Below are 18,265 nucleotides of genomic sequence, written 5' to 3' on the forward strand. Positions count from 1 at the left end.
TAGAATTCTCCACCAGGGGAAACAATTTTATCCTGCCCACCGTATCTCTTCCCCTCAGCCATGGTTCTGACTCCTGATTGATGCCCTGTACATCTGATGAAAAATAGTGTGCGGGAACGCTGAGTGAGGAGAATCAAATGTTTTTGTGATGATCCAGCTGCGGCATCGCCAGCGAACGCTTATGTCTTGAAATTCCAATGGGTGACAATGTGGACTCCCAGTCTACCTCCAGATCAGAGGCCAGAAAATGGGATGGAAGTTAGTTCAATTGGGATTGTTTCCATCTTTCACATCGAGTTATTTTATTGTGGAGGGTGACCATGTTTGGAATGACCACCCCAAATGTTATGGAGGCATTTCTGAGGGAGCCCGTGAGCTCTTCCAGGAATTCTGCCCAGTATGCCAGGAGGCCTCAGACGAAGTCAAGCCCACTGCCCCACCATTTAATATGGTCGTCGTAGATCTTCTGCCTCAACTCTACCTTCCTGCATTATCCCATATTGCTTTATCCCCTAAGCACCCGAAAATCCACTAATCTCTGACTTGATCTATGACTGAACACCCGGAGTCTTCTAGGGTCGAGAAGTTCAAAGATCAATGACTCTTTCAGCGAAAAAGATTCTCCTCATCTCAGCACTTGGTGGTAAACCCCTTATTCTGATACCATGTTCAAGACTAATTCTAGAATCCCAAACAGCAGAAACATCCTCCCAGCGTTTACCCCACCAAGCCCCTTAAAAATGTATTATGTTTCAATGAGATTGCCTCTCATTCTTCCAAATATTAGGGGGTATGGGCCTAATCTATTATATCTGCCCTCATCGGATTAGCTCTGTTGAAGGGCCACAGAAGTTGGAATCGATTACCTTCCTTGAGTTAGACTGAACAATTTGAGCGCATAACCCATGCCAGTGGTTCCGTGCAATACTGAAGAAGTGCTGCACTGTTTGCAGTGCCATCTTTCAAGTGCAACGTCACACCTGATTCCTCAGCTGGATATAAAAGATCCCGGGACACTATTCAAAGGAGGTCAGGTGAGTTCTCTCTTGTCTGAGAGGGGGCGGGATTCTCCAAACCCCCGCCGGGCCGGAGAATCGCTGGGGGGGGGCAGTGTGAATCCCGCCCCCGCCGGTCGCCGAATTCTCCGCCGCCGGAGAATTGGCGGGGGCGGGAATCGCGCCGGTCGGCGGCCGCTCGCAGCGGCCCCCCTGGCGATTCTCCAACCCGCGATGGGCCGAATTCCCGCTCGTTCAATGCAGGTCCCGCCGGCGTAAATTGTATTAGGTCCCTTACCGGCGGGACCTGGAAGCGCGGGCGGGCTCCGGGGTCTTGGGGGGGGGGGAGGCGCGGGGCGATCTGGCCCAGGGGGTGCCCCCACGGTGGCCTGGCCTGTGATCGAGGCCCACCGATCCGCGGGCGGGCCTGTGCCATGGGGGCACTCTATTCCTACGCGCCGGCCGTGTAAGCCTCCGCGATGCCCGACGCGTAGGTGAACCTCCCCTGCGCATGCGCGGGGATGACGTCAGCAGCCGCTGACATCCCGCGCATGCGCAGACCCGCACCGGCTGATGGAGTCCCTTCGCCCCGGCTGCTGCGGCGCCAAAGGCCTTCCACGCCGACCGGTGGGGCGCCAACCACTCCGGGGCGGGCCTAGTCCCTAAAGGTGCGGGGGATGCCGCACCTTTGGGGCGGCCCGACGCTGGAGTGGTTCACACCACTCCGTCCCGCCGGGACCCCCCGCCCCGCCGGATACGAGAGAATCCCGCCCAATATTTTTCTCTTAAACAATTCTGGTCGCCACACTACCAAAAGGATATGGATGCTTTGGCGAGGGTACAGAAGCGGTTTACTAGGACGTTGCCAGGTATGGAGGGCATTAGCTATGAGGAGAGGTTAGATAAACCCGGTCTGTTCTCACTGGAACGACGGAAGTTGAGAGTCGACCTGATCGAGGTCTACAAGATTATGAGTGGCATGGACAGAGTGGATAGTCAGATGCTCTTTCCTAGGGTAGGAGAGTCAAATACATAGGTTTAAAGTGCGTGGGGAAAAGTTTAGAACAGATGTGCGAGGCAAGTTTTTTTACATAGAGGGTGGTAAATATATGGAATGTGCTGCCTGGAGAGGTGGTGGGAGCAGGTACGATAGCGGCATTTAAGGGACCTCCAGACAAACATGTGAATATATGAATCAGGTGGGAATGGAAGGATACGGACTCCGTAAGTGCAGACGGTTTTAGTTCAGGCAGTACCATGGTGGGAGCAGGCTTGGAGGGCCGAAGGGCCTGTTCCAGTGCTGTATCGTTCTTTGTTCTGAAACAACACCTAAGCAAACGGATGACTTGGGCTTTTATCCCGATCCCTTTTTGGGAGCTTCTTGTTATCAAGTTGGCTGCTACATTTCCTACATTACAACAGTCATTACACTTTGAAAGTAATTCATCAGTCATAAAATGCTTTGGGACATTCTGAGGTCAAGAGAGGTGCTACATAAATGGATATTCTTCCTTTCGTTAACCCAGTTAGGCAGGATTCTCCATTCCGATCTATTGTAGGCTGCATGGTATGCCCAGCTGCAGTCGTGGCAGTGTCGCAAACTGATCAAAGTTCAAGGATTCTCACTGTGTGCATTCACACGTGGGAATGGCCTCTTGGTGAGGGAGCAGAGGGGTTCCTTGAATGAATCACAAACAGAGAAACAAGTGAAGAGTTTGGCTTTATGTTCACTGGGCTCAAAAGCAAAAAGCAACAAATTACCCAAAGACATAATTGTAGGAGCACAGCGAGTTTGGAAACCTGTCTTTATTGGAATTAAACAAGCCTTTTATTGATCAAGAACCAAAAGTAGCAAAGGAAAGGGATTGACTGAACAATTAAGAATTTAAACTCTTGCAGACAGTTGCAACATAGACTGTTATGTGAATTCTCAACGAATGTGAGGTTTTCCAGATAATGTCAAATTTGAAACAGGTGCTTCCATGTTAGAGGTGACTATCTTTGGCAGCAAGATTAGCATTTCCCGTGTGTGTGTGTCTCTTTGTGTTTGTGTGTGCGTGTATGTGTCTCTGTGTTTGTTTGTGTGTGTAGAATCATAGAATCATAGAAGTTTACAGCATGGAAACAGGCCCTTCGGCCCAACCAGTCCATGCCGCCCAGTTTTTACCATTAAGCTCGTCCCAGTTGCCCGCACTTGGCCCATAACCCTCTATACCCATCTTACCCATGTAACTATCTAAATGCTTTTTAAAAGACACAATTGTACCCGCCTCTACTACTACCTCTGGCAGCCCATTCCAGACACTCACTACCCTCTGAGTGAAGAAATTGCCCCTCTGGGCCCTTCTGAATCTCTCCCCTCTCACCTTAAACCTATGCCCTCTAGTTTTAGACTCCCCTACCTTTGGGAAAAGATGTTGACTATCTACCTTATCTATGCCCCTCATTATTTTATAGACCCCTAAGCCTCCTATGCTCCAAGGAAAAAAGTCCCAGTCTATCCAGCCTCTCCTTATAACTCAAACCATCAAGTCCCGGCAACATCCTAGTAAATCTTTTCTGCACTCTTTGTTGTGTCTCTGTGTTTGTTTGTGTGTGTACGTGTGTATGTATGTGTGTGTGTGTACATGTGTATGTATGTGTGTGTGCATGTATATGTATATGTGTGTGTGTATATATGTGACTGTGTGTGCATGTATATGTGTGGTCTGTATGATGTGTGTTAAGGGAATTACCCGTATAATAGAACCAGCAGCATCATACTCTATGCTTGCTCCAATGCCATTTTTTAGGCCTTTTATTTAAAGATAAATGCTGCGAACCTGAAAACTGAACAAAGGGGCGGAGGGAGCTGAGCATGATGACACAACCAATGTCTACACTTCTTGGGGTGGATCCTCCATTGCCTGGAGCTGTGATCAGGATTCCTGAATGGGCGGAGAATCAAGTGTACCCCTAAAAATAGATTTGGTGCCCATTGGCCGACGGCCTCAGCACATTATCCGCACTGTGCTGGCGGGAGCATGCACATTGGTGATTTACAACCGTTTCAATTTGATTAATGGGCTGCAAGCCTGATTCACCACCCCATAAGTCCATAAGATCATAAGGCATAGGAGCAGAATTAGGCCACTCGGCCCATCGAGTCTGCTCCGCCATTCAATCATGTATGATATGTTCCTCATCACCATTCTCCAGCCTTCGCCCCATAACCCCTGATTCCCTGATTAATCCAGAATCTATCTTTCTACATCTTAAAGACATTCCGTGATTTGGCCTCCACAGCCTTCTGCGGCAAAGAGTTCCACAGATTCACCACCCTCTAGCTGAAGAAATTCCTCCTCCTGTCTGCTTTAAAGGATCGTCCCTTTAGTCTGAGGCTGTGCCCTAGGTTTCTAGTTTCTCCTACTAGTGGAAACATCCTCTCCACGTCCACTCTATCCAGGCCTCTCGGTATCCTGTAAGTTTCAATAAGATCCCCCCTCATCCTTCTAAACTCCAACGAGTACAGACCCAGAGTCCTCAACCGTTCCTCATATGACAAGCTCTTCATTCCAGGGATCATTCTTGTGAACCTCCTCTTATCCTTTCCAAGGCCAGCTCATCCTTCCTTAGATACGGGGCCCAAACTGCTCACAATACTCCAAACGGGGTCTGACCAGAGCCTTACACAGCCTCAGAAGTACATCCCTGGTCTTGTATTCTAGCCCTCTCGACATGAATGCTAACATTGCACTTGTCTTCCTAACTGCCCACTGAACTTGCACGTTAGCCTTAAGAGAATCTTGAACTATGACTTCTAAGTCCCTTTGTGCTTTTGATTTCCAAAGCCTTCCCCCATTTAGATAAATAGTCTTTGAGCGTGATCTTCCGGCCACACTGCACCAGGAAAGCAGCTCGCCGTAGCGCAGTGTGGCCAGTGAAAGCCAGGAGACCCTGCTCCTGGGATCCACCCGGCTCACAACGCCTCGCGAGATTCAGTGCAATCTCGGGAGATGTTGCAAGGGGAATCCTGCCCAAAATAGCGGGATAAGTTTTGGGAAAATCTGCATATTAGAGCGAGGCAGTAAGCCTTACTCTAATGTACAGATTCCCGAGGTACCTGAGGCTTTGCGATTCAATCCCTTTGCCTCAGCGAACCTCAGGCGCGTGCCATTCAGCACTGGTCCTCTCAAACTGGAACCATATGGAACGGCACTCATGGAGGTCACCAAGGGGATTGGAAGGCCCCCGCTGCATGCCCTTTGGGAAGGGTGGTGCCCTGGCACTGCTGGTGCCACCTGTGTACCATGGCAGTGCCAGCCTGGCACCCTGGCGGTGCTGACTGGGTGCCAACCTGGCACTGCCCAGGTGGCGAATGTATATTTAAATGAGCTGTTAAATATGCTGATCTGGGTCCCACCCAGTGAGGGCGAGATCCAGATCGCAACGTCTTGCAAGAATCCGTTGAATCTCGCGAGACGTCTTTGAGCATCGCTAACCTCGCGAGAGGCCTCTCACGAGATTCAACGGCCTCGTCCCGTCAGCAAGTTGGGCGCGACAAGGACACTGAATCGCGGCCTAAGTCTTTTGATGTAATAAATATTATGGTTGTGATTCTCTGGATCCTCAACTGCATGTTTTCGGCGGCGCGACGTTCGCTGGCGACGGGATTCTCTCTTCCCGCCACTTGTCAATGGGATTTCTCAGTGAAGCTACCCCACGCTGCCGAGAAACCCACGGGCGGGGGTACACTGCCAGCGGTAAAGATGAATCCCAACTACCGGAGAATCCCGGTTAACCTGTCTTTTTAAAGAAGCACGTCAAACATTACAAAATCCAAACCAATGTGACAAATGCAAATTACTGCAGATGCTGGAATCTGAAACCAAAACAGAAAGTGCTGGACCATCTCAGCAGCTCTGACAGCATTTATGGAGAAAGAACAGACTTAACGTTTCGAGTCTGGATGACTCTTTGTCAAAGCTGGAGAGAACCAGTGTGAATTGGCCAGAGTGCAGACACTAACAAAACAGCAATGTGATTTATTTTAAGCCCTTAAAGGACCACTCTGTGAAGCAGGGACAGTGAACATTCTTTATGTACAGGATTGTCTTTTTTGCTTTTGCTCGACCAGTAATTGCAAAACTCCATTCATCTCACGCTCTACGTGGCGTGCAAAATGTTGAGTCGTTTAACTAATGGTACTTGGTTATGCCTCTTAAAAAATAATGCATTCATAATATGAGGAGGGAAGGGTCATGGGGTGGGGGGGGGGGGGGGGTGGGGGGGAGGGGTGGAGAGCACTTATTTGATTACCCTGGAATTTTAAGGAAAGGTAATCTACGAATTTCATTTAAGGGACATGCATCTCCTGGGCAGCCGAGAATACTGACAAGTCAGCTTCGAATTTGCTTCTGATACAGATGGAAAAATGTTACTTGGGAGATATTCCTTGCAGACCAAATTATTTCTTCACTCCAGTCTACTTCTTCAATGAACATATCACAGATCAGGAACAAGAGCTTCAATGTTGACTCACACAGAAGCCACAAACTAATATTATGCTTTATATGGAGCATGTCATTTCCAGAATTTGCACTTAGTTGCAACTAATTGTGAATTTAAAAATGTACAAAATGTACGGCACAGAAGGAGGGTATTTGATCCGTCATGTCTGTACTGGTTACAGATGATGAATGGAGCTGAATCCCACTTTTCAACTCTTAGGGCATGATTAGCAAGATCGTTCTCAGCTATCTAACGGCACTTTGTTTATTTTTAGTGCCCCAGTCGGAACCCCGCCATTCCCTGAGGCCGCAAGCAGCATCATTTCCTGCACGGAGGAGCTCCGGTGAGTGGAGCTCCTTTCTATAGGAAGAGACTTGGAATCCATTTAAAAATGGAGTCCCAATCACTCGACCCCCATCGCAACCCCGGACCCCTTTGACCCACCTATAAGGGGGTCACCAAGGCCCCCTAGCACCCCACCTCATACAGGCAGGCTACCCCCGGGCCCGATCCTAGCATGGGAAAAATGCCAGCCTGGCACCCTGGCAATGCCACCTGGGCACCCTGGATGGTAGTGCCAGGCTGCAGTGCCAAGATAGCACCAGCAGTGCCAGGGTACCACCCTGCCTGGAGGCCGACCGCCTGGGGGCCTCCGATAACTGAGGAGACCCCCCAGGAACCGTTCCACCTGGTTCCCGTTTGCGAGAACGATAGATTCCGGGTGGCCATTCACTCCAGCACGAGCATGACTAAGTGAGTTTTTAAACTCACTAAACCGTGAGAGACCGGATCCCGCCCACAACACAATCGGTGGAAATCCGGGAAGAAGCCTCTCCCGGGATCTACCACAGCTTCCCGCTCCGATTCCGGCGCGACATGGTCAGTAGATTATGCACTTAGTCTGCAATCCTGTAAATTACAGCACATCTAGTGCATATCAACGTATTTTTTGAATATGTTGTGGATTTCTGCCTCCACCATCTTTCAGCCAGTGCGCTCCAGAATATTACCATCTCTGGGTCATAAAAATTTTCCTCAAGGTATGTATGTGGACTTTTTGGGTTGTGTGATCTTGAGTTAAGATTTGTTCCTTTTAGTCACATAACCTGAAGTAAAAAAGCTGTTTACTCAGTCCAATTTAGCATCGTTCTTCCAGATTATATTTCTTTCTGCTATGAGATATGGTGAGATACTGGGTGGTACAGCTGAACAATGGCCTTTTGTCCTGAAGGCACGGGTCTGCTTAATGAGACAAAAGACTCCTCAGACTAATAGGATTCTAGGCAAAGTAATTGCATAAAATAGAATAGAATCCTGACAGTACAGTGGAGGCCATTAGACCCATCGAATCTGCACTGACCTCCGAAGGAGCATCCTATCCTACCGCATCCTGCCCGATCCCCATAGCCCCACCCATCCCTTTAGATACTATGGGGCATTTTATCATGGCCAATCCATCTAACCTGCACATCTTTGGACTGTGGGAGGAAACCGGAGCACCCGGAGGAAACCCACGCACACACGGGGAGAGGATGCAAACTCCACTTGAGTCACCCGAGGTCGGAATTGAACCCGGGTCACTGGCGCTGTGAGGCAGCAGTGCTAACCACTGTGCCACCGTCATGCTGGAAGTCCAAATCCAGTGCCTCGTGAGCACAGCTCCAGTTCCTGACTGATATGTCCTCACAAAACTGTAGGCAATGGGTAGTAAATGTCAGCCGCAGTCAGGCACAATCCAGGATGGCTCACGGAGAAAATGGAAAACCTGCTCGAAGAGTGCTGCTCTTCAGGTTGAGACGGAGGCACATTGTTGAACCAGAAGGAAAGGAACTTTGCTCTCTACCAACCTGGGGTATATCTGTGACTGGGTTATGTTTTGGTGGTGAGTGAGAACTGGAACTGGAAACGTGCCCCATTTCCCTCACTATAATGAGCAGAAACTTGCCCTAAATAATAAAGAAAGGATAGGAGCTTGGGATTCTGAGCTGGTAACAAACCTCTCTTCCTCTGCTCTGAAGATATTCAAATCCCACAGTCCAGAGCTTCCAAGTGGCCGACCGATCCACAACTTCTTACAAGTGAAGCAAAGCAGATTTTATTATTGTCGCGCTAATGTGTATTTATTTCAATGGAAAGGCCAAGATGATTTCAGAAAGTGCTGGTGTCCTTTGTGATCATTTTGTTTTGTGCGAATGCCGCTGTTTTTTAAATAACAGGTTCGGAACAATCTTGTCGTCTCCATCGTTGCGCGTGTGTGTCTGGGGGGGGGGGGGGGGGTGCAGCATGGCATTGATAGGACTAGCCGCAGTGGGGTGGGGCTGCTGCTTCCGACAGGGATCAGGCCCACCACCTCTGAAAAGAGTTTAGATGCAGCCATAGGGTTCATAATGACAGCAAAACAAAGACCGGCAGTTCAGCCCTCAACCCTCAGTCTCCACACATTTCCCTTGCCCCATCCATACCACCCCCTCATCTCTCCCCCCCCCCCCCCCCACCTACCCCCGTGACCCCTCATATTTCCCATGTCAAGTTATTTCTATCCCCCCCCCATGGCTCCTCGTGCCATCCTTGCCATCTTATGCCCACCCACCCGCACCCCGAACATCTTTGATGCCGGTAACCTCTGGAAGAGGCCGAGATGGATCATCCACTTGGCATTTCCGGCTGAAGATTGTTGTGAATGCCTCAGCCTAGTCTTTTACACTGATTTGCTGAGCTCCCTCAGTTCGTTGTTTAATTGTCAACCACCATTCGCCACTGGGTGTGACAGGACTACAGAGCTTAGATCTGATCGGTTGGTTGGCGGATCACTCAGTCCTGTTTAATACTCGCTTTTCTGCTGTTTGCCGTGCGTGCAGTCCTGTGTCGTCGCTTCACCAGGTTGACACCTCATTTTTAGATATGCCTGGGGCTGTTCCTGGCATGCCCTCCTGCTCTCTTCATTGAACCAAGATTGATGCCCCAGACCGACGGTAAAGGTCAAAGAGGGGACAGCTGAGCCGCAAAGTGACATATTGTGGATGCACACAATTCTGTTTCTAATGGCCAAAAGCACCTCATGGATGCTCAGTTTTTAGTTGCTCGGCCTGTTCGAAATCTATTCCATTTAACAATGTGGAGGGTATCTTCATTGTAGAGATGGGTCTTCGTCTCCACAAGGACTGTGCAGTAGTCACCCCTAACAATACTATCAAGGACAGACGCTTCTGTGACAGATAGACTGGTAATAATGAGGTCAAGTAGATTTCTCCCTCTTATTGGCTCCTTCACCTCTTGGCTCCTCTTGGTGACAGACATCCCTCCCAGAGAACATACTGCACCCATGTGCCTTCTTCACCTGTGTTCAGTGGTGCTCAGTGTGGAGGAGTGATGATTTATCAGCTGAGGATGGGGGGGGAGGTTAGTGATAACAAATAGGAGGTTTGTTGCCCATATTTGACTTGATGCCATGAGACCACAGAGCTACTCCCTCCTAATTGTGTACCACTGTCGCACTACATCAGGGGCGGGATTCCCCGACCCCCCGCCGAGTCGGAGAATCGCCGGGGGCTGACGTGAATCCCGCCCCCGCCGTGTCCCGAATTCGCTGCCACCAGAGATTCGCCAGGGGCGGGAATCGCACCGCGCCGGTCAGCGGGCCCACCCACGGCGATTCTCTGGCCCGCGATGGGCTGAAGTCCCGCCGCTATCAACCCTCTCCCGTCGGCGTGGATTAAACCACCTACCTTACCGGCAGGAGCAGGCGGCGCGGGCGGGCTCCAGGGTCCTGGGGGGGAGCGCGGGTGATCTAGCCCCGGGGGGTGCCCCTACGGTGGCCTGGCCCGTGATCGGGGCCCACCGATCCGCGGGCGGGCCTGTGCCGTGGGGGCACTCTTTTTCCTCTGCCTTCGCCATGGTCTTCACCAAGGCGGAGGAGACCCCCTCCCCTGCACATGCGCGGGGATGACGTCAGCAGCCGCTGACGCTCCCGCGCATGCGTGGACCTTCGCAGGCCGGCGAAGTCCTTTCGGCCCAGTCTGGCATGGCGCCAAAGGCCTTCCACGCCAGCCGGTGGAGCGGAAACCACACTCCGGCATGGGCCTAGCCCCTCAAGATGTCCGCACCTTTGGGGCAGCCCGATGGCAGAGTGGTTCCCGCCACTCCATTACGCTGTGACCCCCCGCCCCGCTGGGTAGGGGAGAATCCCGCCCCTGGTGTCTGGGACATGGGCGGTATTCTCCAAACCCCGCCGGGTCGGAGAATCGCAAGGAGGCGACGTGAATCCCACCCCCGCCGGCCGCTGAATTCTCCGGCACCGAAAATTCAGCGGGGGCGGGAATCGATCTGGTCAGCGGGCCCCCCCGGCGATTCTCCGGACCGCGATAGGCCGAAGACCCGCTGCTGTCATACCAGTCCTGCCGGCATGAATCAAACCACCTACCTTCCCGGCGGGACTGGTGGTGCGGGTGTGCTCTGGGGTCCTGGGGGAGGCGCAGGGCGATCTGGCCCCAGGGGGTGCCCCCACGGTGGCCTGGTCCGCGAGCGGGGCCCACTGATCCACGGGGGGCCTATGCCGTGGAGGCACTCTTTTCCTTCCTCCTTGGCCACAGCCTCCGCGATGGCCGACGCGGAAGTGACACCCCTCTGCACATGCTCGGGAATGACGTCAGCAGCCACTGACGCTCCCGCGCATCCGTGGACTTCCGCCGCCCGGCGCAGTCCCTTCGTCACCGGCTGGTGTGGCGCCCAAGGCCTTTCCCTCCGGCCGGCGGCGCACCAACCACTCCGGCGCGGGCCTAGCCCCTCAAGGTGAGGGCTTGACCCCTAAAGGTGCGGAGAAATCCGCACATTTGGGGCAGCCCGATACCGGAGTGATTCATGCCACTGCATCCCGCCGGGACCCCCCGCCCGCCGGGTAGGGGAGTATCCCGGCCATTGTCTATAAGGTATGATTCGGTGAGTATGACTATGTCAGGAAGTTGCCGTAAAACAGCTCTCCAGATGTTGGCACACAGCCCCAGATGTTAGTAAGGAGGACTTTCCAGGGTCAATAGGGTGTCCCGAAGCACTCTCCGTAGCCTCTGGATTGTTAGTCCAGTAACATTACAATTACACCACAGTATCACCAAATGTGCAAGAGACTCAAATAGGAGAAATAAAGAGACCTCATGAGGTACAGAGATAGGCTGCAGGAACCAGTGGCTAACCAATATCTATATGTTTTTTAAAATTTCCCCTACTCTGGGTCACTTTGCATTTTACTATGATAGAATGACGAAGGGACAAATGACAAATAAACCCGACATATCCTTGGGTAGGATCCTGGTTTGGCGGCCTGGCAATTTATACACAAAAGCTTGTATTGGAATGCTGGGGCTCTCTTTGTGCCTACTGAAGAGCAGGAAATATGTTTTACAGATCATTAACTTAACATAGGAAATTAGCTTGCTGCATTCAAATAAAAATCTAAATATTCCACACAAGATCCTCATGCATCACGGCATCTTGAAGACGTTTTACTTAATTGTTTGCTATTACAAGGAATTAAATAATTGTGTGTATCAAAATTCGTCATCTTTGCATTAGACCGAGAATAGTAATTCAGCGTTAAACTAAAAGAGGTAAATGTGAATATTGTCACCCTTGGTGGTGTAATGTACATTAAAGGCAGCATGATCCAACGCAGCAAAAAAACAGTTTTCTGAAGCATAAATTGGACATTGGTTAATCTATCAGCTTCCTCTCGCTTTTTAACATTAGGGGGCAGTTTCAGACAACAGAAATTATGTACCATATTGAATGCTAATCCCCCTTAAATGAATAAATGAGCCTTAGAGTTGCAGTGCCACAGTATTAGTTATGAAGAGTCATCCATAATCATCATTATTTTCACTTGCAAATAATGCGTACTGCAGAGGCTGGCTATTCCATGTGTACTTTTGTGTAAGCGTATATCTGTTTCTATTGAGGAAACTGTGAAGGATTGACGTGTGTTTGAAAGAAACAGGAGATGACAAGGCAAATTATAGGACATGGCGACTTGCTGATGCCCAGCTTTGATTGTAAAAGTAAGAAATCAGAGGGGAACTGGAAGGCTGAAGGAAGCACAAGGTCCCACACGCTTGAAATTCTGGGAAGCAAAACCAGGAGCAGAAGCAGGTGTAAGGATTTCCCCCCTGCCCACCTTCACTGAGACATTCCCCCGATCCCCCCCCATCCTGGCCTTAACCTGGACTTCTCGGTGTGATCCACTTGCCTGTCGTACCAGCAATAGTCACAACTCCTGGAGCATCTGAGCTCTCTAAGACAGGACTTGCTCCCCAGATAGGGGTAGAAGTAATTAACACTGCTCCTGGCATTAAACTGCCATGGGACAACTGTCAGGGTTGTGGGCGAGCTCCCCATCAAATCTTTTAGCTTTGGGGGACGGGCATGGGAACAGGGACTGTGGAGCCCTGTAAAATCCAGCCCCCTTTGAGCTAGTGCACATTTGTACATTGTGTACATGTGTGTGTGTGTCCATATCTACACCTGTGTGTTTCTGTGTTCTATGAATTGTAAATGAGTGCATTGGCGTTATGTATAAATATCAGGGGGAAAAAACAAATTCTGGAAATAAAGGTTCCTGTGTCCAGGGAAATTTGAGGCAAGCTTTGATTCTAATATCTTAATGAACAGAATTGATTTTGATCAGAGGATCAGCAAACATTACATATTCCGGTCACTCCTAACTATTGTGGCAAAAACAGCCATGGGGAAATGCAGCTCTTAAATTAATCCTACAAGTTAGACACTGTTATTAAACTCAATCTCCTCCCAAATCACTTAATGTTAGAATATGACAAAATATGACCCACACCACTCAATCGCAGTGGAACTAATTTCCATCAGAATATGCAGCTGAGGTTTAATGTATAATGGCTTAATGTTTAATGGCTGGCATTGTCACTCAGCAATTTCTCTTTTTTTGAGCAATCAATGGTTCAAATTGACTTTTCCTTCTGAAGCAGAGGGTTGCTTTGTATTTGCAAATGGACTGGAGAAAAAATAGCTTTTTTTATAAAATGGAGCTTGATGTAAAATTCTATTTAGAATATCTATATGAAATTAAAATTGCCATTGTCCCCGAGGGCCAGAGGCTGCTCTCCATTTCGGAGAGAGAGTTGACTGGTGGTGAGTTAACCTGAGGGCCACCACACCTCAGGCGGGGGTCAAGGTTGAAAAGGCAGGGCCTTCATGAATAACCTCAGCCGGTACGGGAATTGAACCCGTGCTGTTCGCTGGACTACATCACAAATTGGTAGTCCATCCAACTGAGCTAACCAACACGTACATGACCATAATATATTATCTGGTTTGGTATAATACTTCAAACACCAAAGTTAGCTCAGAAACCATGGCAGGAATTTCAACAAGGTAATCAGAATTAATCTGTGAGCCACTCGAACATTTCGAATATTATCAGCCATGTGGAGGTGATCTTGGAGGCGGAGGAGGGGGTGTTACTGAGCGTTGCATGTCAGTCGACACACCTGTCGCATTCCCACCTCCCAGCGATCTTGCCGAAGGCAGGGTTAAATTGGACCGGCAGTGGTGGATAGCCAATTAAGATCAATTAATTAAGGCACAAAGTGGTGACACAACCGGGGTCTTCAGTAACGAATCCCCAATGAGGCTGAGGCCCAGCAGGAGACTGGAGGCAGCCTGCTGGCCATGGTGTGGGGGTGCTCGACACCTCCTTTAAATCCCCCTGCCCTGATGCCATGAGATCAGAGTGCCACAGCTCCTTTCGCAGGCCATCCTGTGGAGTGGTTCACCCTTCACAATGGTGGTCTGGCAGCCAAGGACACATTTGATTTTTTTTTTTTAATTCAACAGTCTTCAGTCCCCATTTTGAGGCACCCTCATGGTCTTCCTCCTAAATCAGCAGCACCCACCTCTCCTGGGGGAGCTGCAGGCCATCCCGACTTGGGTGCTCCAATTGTCCCTCCCAGCTTCGCAACCCGCCCACTCATCATCCATTAATTGAATGTGGCTCCTGAAGGAGGCCTGTTGAGTAGCAACCTGCGGGCAGATTGCACAGGAGGACGGAACTCTGACACCATCGGGGCAGAACCTCGAAATGGTCCCAGACCGCATTTAAAAACACTGTTGATAAGGATCCATCCTCTCAAAGAAAGTTGAAGAATTGCCAGTTTGTTCACTTTTAGATGCGCTCAGGATGTGACCTACATTGGGAAAGGCTGCATTTAATGCTGATCCTGAGAGATCCTGTGATGTACTTTGTCCATGAATAGCTACAATTTTATGTCGACGGTACTCCCACAATGTTGCCAGCGCGCTGGAGCACAAAACCCAATTGCAATTTCTCCATCTCAAAATGCTGTGCGTGACTTGAAGAGAAAAGTGGGGAGGATTGGAGGAGAAATTGGTCAATGTTTCTGGGCAGAAAGTGGATGCAGAAAGGGCTAATCGAAAAGCGGATTCTGGAAATCTGAGCTAAAAGTAGAAAATGCTGGATGTACTCAGTGGGTTTGGCAGGTTTGTGGAGGGAACAAAATTAACGCTTCAGGTCAAGGGTCCGCCATCAAAACTGGGAAAAAGTAAAGATGTTATAGGTTTTGCGCAAGAACTGGGTGGGAGAAAGACAAAAGAAGGTCTGTGATAGGGTGGGAGACAGGAGAGATTGAACGATAAAATGGTTCCAGCTTATGCCCATAGGACACCTCAGACACTCTGCAATTTGCTCAATAACAAGTTTTACACAAAAAAAAAACAGAATTCCGCACATGCAGGGTGGTCTTTAATGGCTCCAGTTCCTGGCCATCAAATGTCCAGAAAGCCAAGTCAACCCCCCCATGAGCACTTTCAGAAGGTGTGACAGGAATTGCATGTTAATCAGGCAATTCGCTGCCTGCAGCCAAGCTTCCCATATCTTTAAAGGTGAAGATCCCATTCTCCAATAGCTGCCAGGCAATCAGAGGGCCAGCTGTAATTCAGTCCCGCCAGTGCCACCGGAATCAGTGTCCACTGCTGGGAGGGCAGGAGGCCAGGAGCGACAGCCACAATGGAGAAGGCCCCGGAATTGAGACAAGTAGGCTGGGGCTACTGAGGAAGGACCCAGGGATGGATGGGGTGGTCGTTGGTGAGGGAAGGAGTTTCTTTCAACAGGAGCCTCCTGTGTCACGGAGGAGCCCTCCATGGACCACAGGGCGACATTATCAGGAGGGCATCCCTCCTCCCCTGAGCCTGAAGTGAGGCTAATGGATCTTACCGTGTGGCCTCCCCATGTGGCATATGGCCACACCTAGAGCCCTCCCTCCCCCCCCCCCCCCCCCCCCCCCCCACCACCACCCAAAACCCAGCACACAGCCTCCGTTAGAATTGCAGCCACTTAAGGGGCATAGTTGACCTCCGAGTGGGCATAGGTCATCCTCGACTCATCCTTCCAACCCCAACTTAGCCAGCTTTCCCTCCCGACCCTACATCATTGATTCCAGCTGCTAAATGGAATTATGTTAACTGGTGTACAAATGCAGTAATTCATATGCTGTTGGAGGGGGCAATCAATTGACTTTCCCCCGCCTGCGGAAATCAAAAGGCTGACTGCTGTACCACCAGAATCTTGACTTAGTAAGGCTTCTTTATAAACTGATGTCCTCACCACTTGGGAAGTGGAAGTTTGGTCCCTTCTGATGGCTATCCAACAACCCTCGCTGGGACGCGCCCGTGTGTAGATTCCATGTGAGGATCGATTTAGACTTGGCTATGATTAATAGCTTGTCAACACTTGCTGTCCAGAATCATAAATTGAGAATTGCCATGAACAAGACAGAAATAGGCAACGGTAGCTTGTAGGACCAGTGAACTCCTTCAGGAGTTTGCAAATGTAGTGCTTGTAACCTCCCCGCTGTGAAGTGAAACTAAAAGGAATCATTGCCAAGTGGACTTCTTTCTTATTCCTATTGAATTCCTTTTAGCACCAACTCAGCAAAGCATCGCAATACTGCAGCAATCTCAAACCTGCAGAACAAATATTCTCTGTGTTAGAAAAGAAGATCCCTGTACACTCCCTTGTTCCTGCTATCATTTTGCTTTATAGTTGTTTCTCAAAGCTATCCTCAGTGTAGAGTTTTTTTGGAGAATTCGAATATCAATATAATTAGTCACGGGGCATATTGGACATTGAGAACTTTTATAATTAATTGAAATTCAGGTAATTTTTACTTAATCTGGAATTCAGATGCTTGTGTTTCATTCATAATAATCACTTATTGTGACAAGTAGGCTTCAGTGAAGTTGCTGTGAAAAGCCCCATGGTTAATTGTGTGCTATTTCCCTCTTAATTTCAAGAAAACTAGCAAAGAAGAGAAAAGATACCCTGAGCAGTACCCGGCAGGAGATGACTGTGATGGTGAATTCAATGGACAAGAGTTTTACCGAGCAAGGTACTAACTGCGACGAGGCTTTCTCCTTCATGGATACGCACAATCTGAATGGAAGAGGTGAGTTAATAAGACTTTCCATAGTTTAATGAGACAGCTCCAAACTCTGCCAATCACTGATCCGTTCTTTCTCATTTTGTCTCAGCCATGTCCTCGCCATCTTCGTTTACTGTGAAGACGAACACGCTGAAGAGCCCATCGATTCAGAACTCCTATTACCCAGGTACTTGAGTTTCTTGCTCTCATAATGTCATTTCACTTTGCTTTTGAGGAGAACATTGTCGACTTAAGATTTTATGTTCAGTTCTAGATTCTTTTGAAGAACATTTTTTTTCTCCAATATGTGGGAAATACTACCTGTCGGCAGGTCAAGTATTCCCTCGCTGGTGGGTCTGTGACTAAACAAGTGCTACTGGAGTCACCTTAGCAGCTGATTTATCATTTCCTTTTTGCGTTATGTCATGGCCAGCAATGAAACACGATCAACCAACCCAACACCAAATCTGTTCCATAGCCCATAACTGACCAAGTTGCCGTTGAGTTATATGTTATCTGTCTTACAGCTGGGGAGATTGATCACATATTACTCCTGGGTTTAATATATTCACTTTGTACCACAGGTTTGAAAATCATTTTCAGGCAAATGTACGATTTATCGGTCTCACGGGTGCTGGGATGGCAATAAAACAAAACTTAAGTTTGGAAATCGCATAAGCTGTATAAATGTAAAGTGGGACTTAGGACCATGTGTAGTTTACAGGATGCATTGATTCCACTTTGAAAACGACACATTTGGTATCCTGTGGCAAAGTAAAAACAGGATAATTGGATTTTTTTTTTTAAAGTGCCTCCACTTTTCTCCCCTTCTTTACCGAAGGCACTGACTTATATCGTCCCATGGTGCCTCCTTCAAGTGGCCATTGTTCAGGTGTGAGTGCTGACATTATCCTTCATGTGTGAAAAAAGATAGAACAGCTTTCTGACTCTGTCACAGGCGAGCTAAATCCTATCCTCACCTGTTGCCCACACCTTCCAGTCGTGAAGCTGGATAGAAATCAGGAGCCGAACCTTGGCTAATGCTCTTTGTGCCAACCTCCCTGGACTCTAAGGTCAATTCTAGTGCCGTTTCCATGTCGTTGGTCATTTCAAAATCAATAGCTTTAGTACAACTATCATTTTGTAGCTTGAATTAATATGCTATCAAGCATTTTGTGCTAAATTGACAAAAACCATTAACAAACAAAAACAACCAAATTAGTTAAATATTCAGCTTTAATTGTGAGACAATTAAAGAGTAAATAATTCATTAATAGATGTTTTCATCAGGTTGGTGTGGCAATCTGTAACACAAAAAGT

General features: G+C 48.9%; 1 protein-coding gene across 7 annotated transcripts in view; it reads left to right on the top strand.

The window, feature by feature from the left end:
- The window catches only part of LOC140385802 (receptor-type tyrosine-protein phosphatase mu-like), an 897,711-nt gene that overhangs the window by 656,518 nt on the left and 222,928 nt on the right, over positions 1–18,265 (top strand). For all 7 annotated transcript variants that reach the window (XM_072468340.1, XM_072468341.1, XM_072468342.1 and 4 more), the window contains 2 exons: positions 16,818–16,969; positions 17,055–17,132. In XM_072468340.1, coding sequence (XP_072324441.1) covers positions 16,818–16,969; positions 17,055–17,132 — 230 coding nt within the window. The remainder of the gene's footprint in view (positions 1–16,817; positions 16,970–17,054; positions 17,133–18,265) is intronic.

Source organism: Scyliorhinus torazame, chromosome 11 (genome assembly GCF_047496885.1).
Source record: "Scyliorhinus torazame isolate Kashiwa2021f chromosome 11, sScyTor2.1, whole genome shotgun sequence".
In the NCBI taxonomy this organism is placed as follows: Eukaryota; Metazoa; Chordata; class Chondrichthyes; order Carcharhiniformes; family Scyliorhinidae; genus Scyliorhinus; species Scyliorhinus torazame.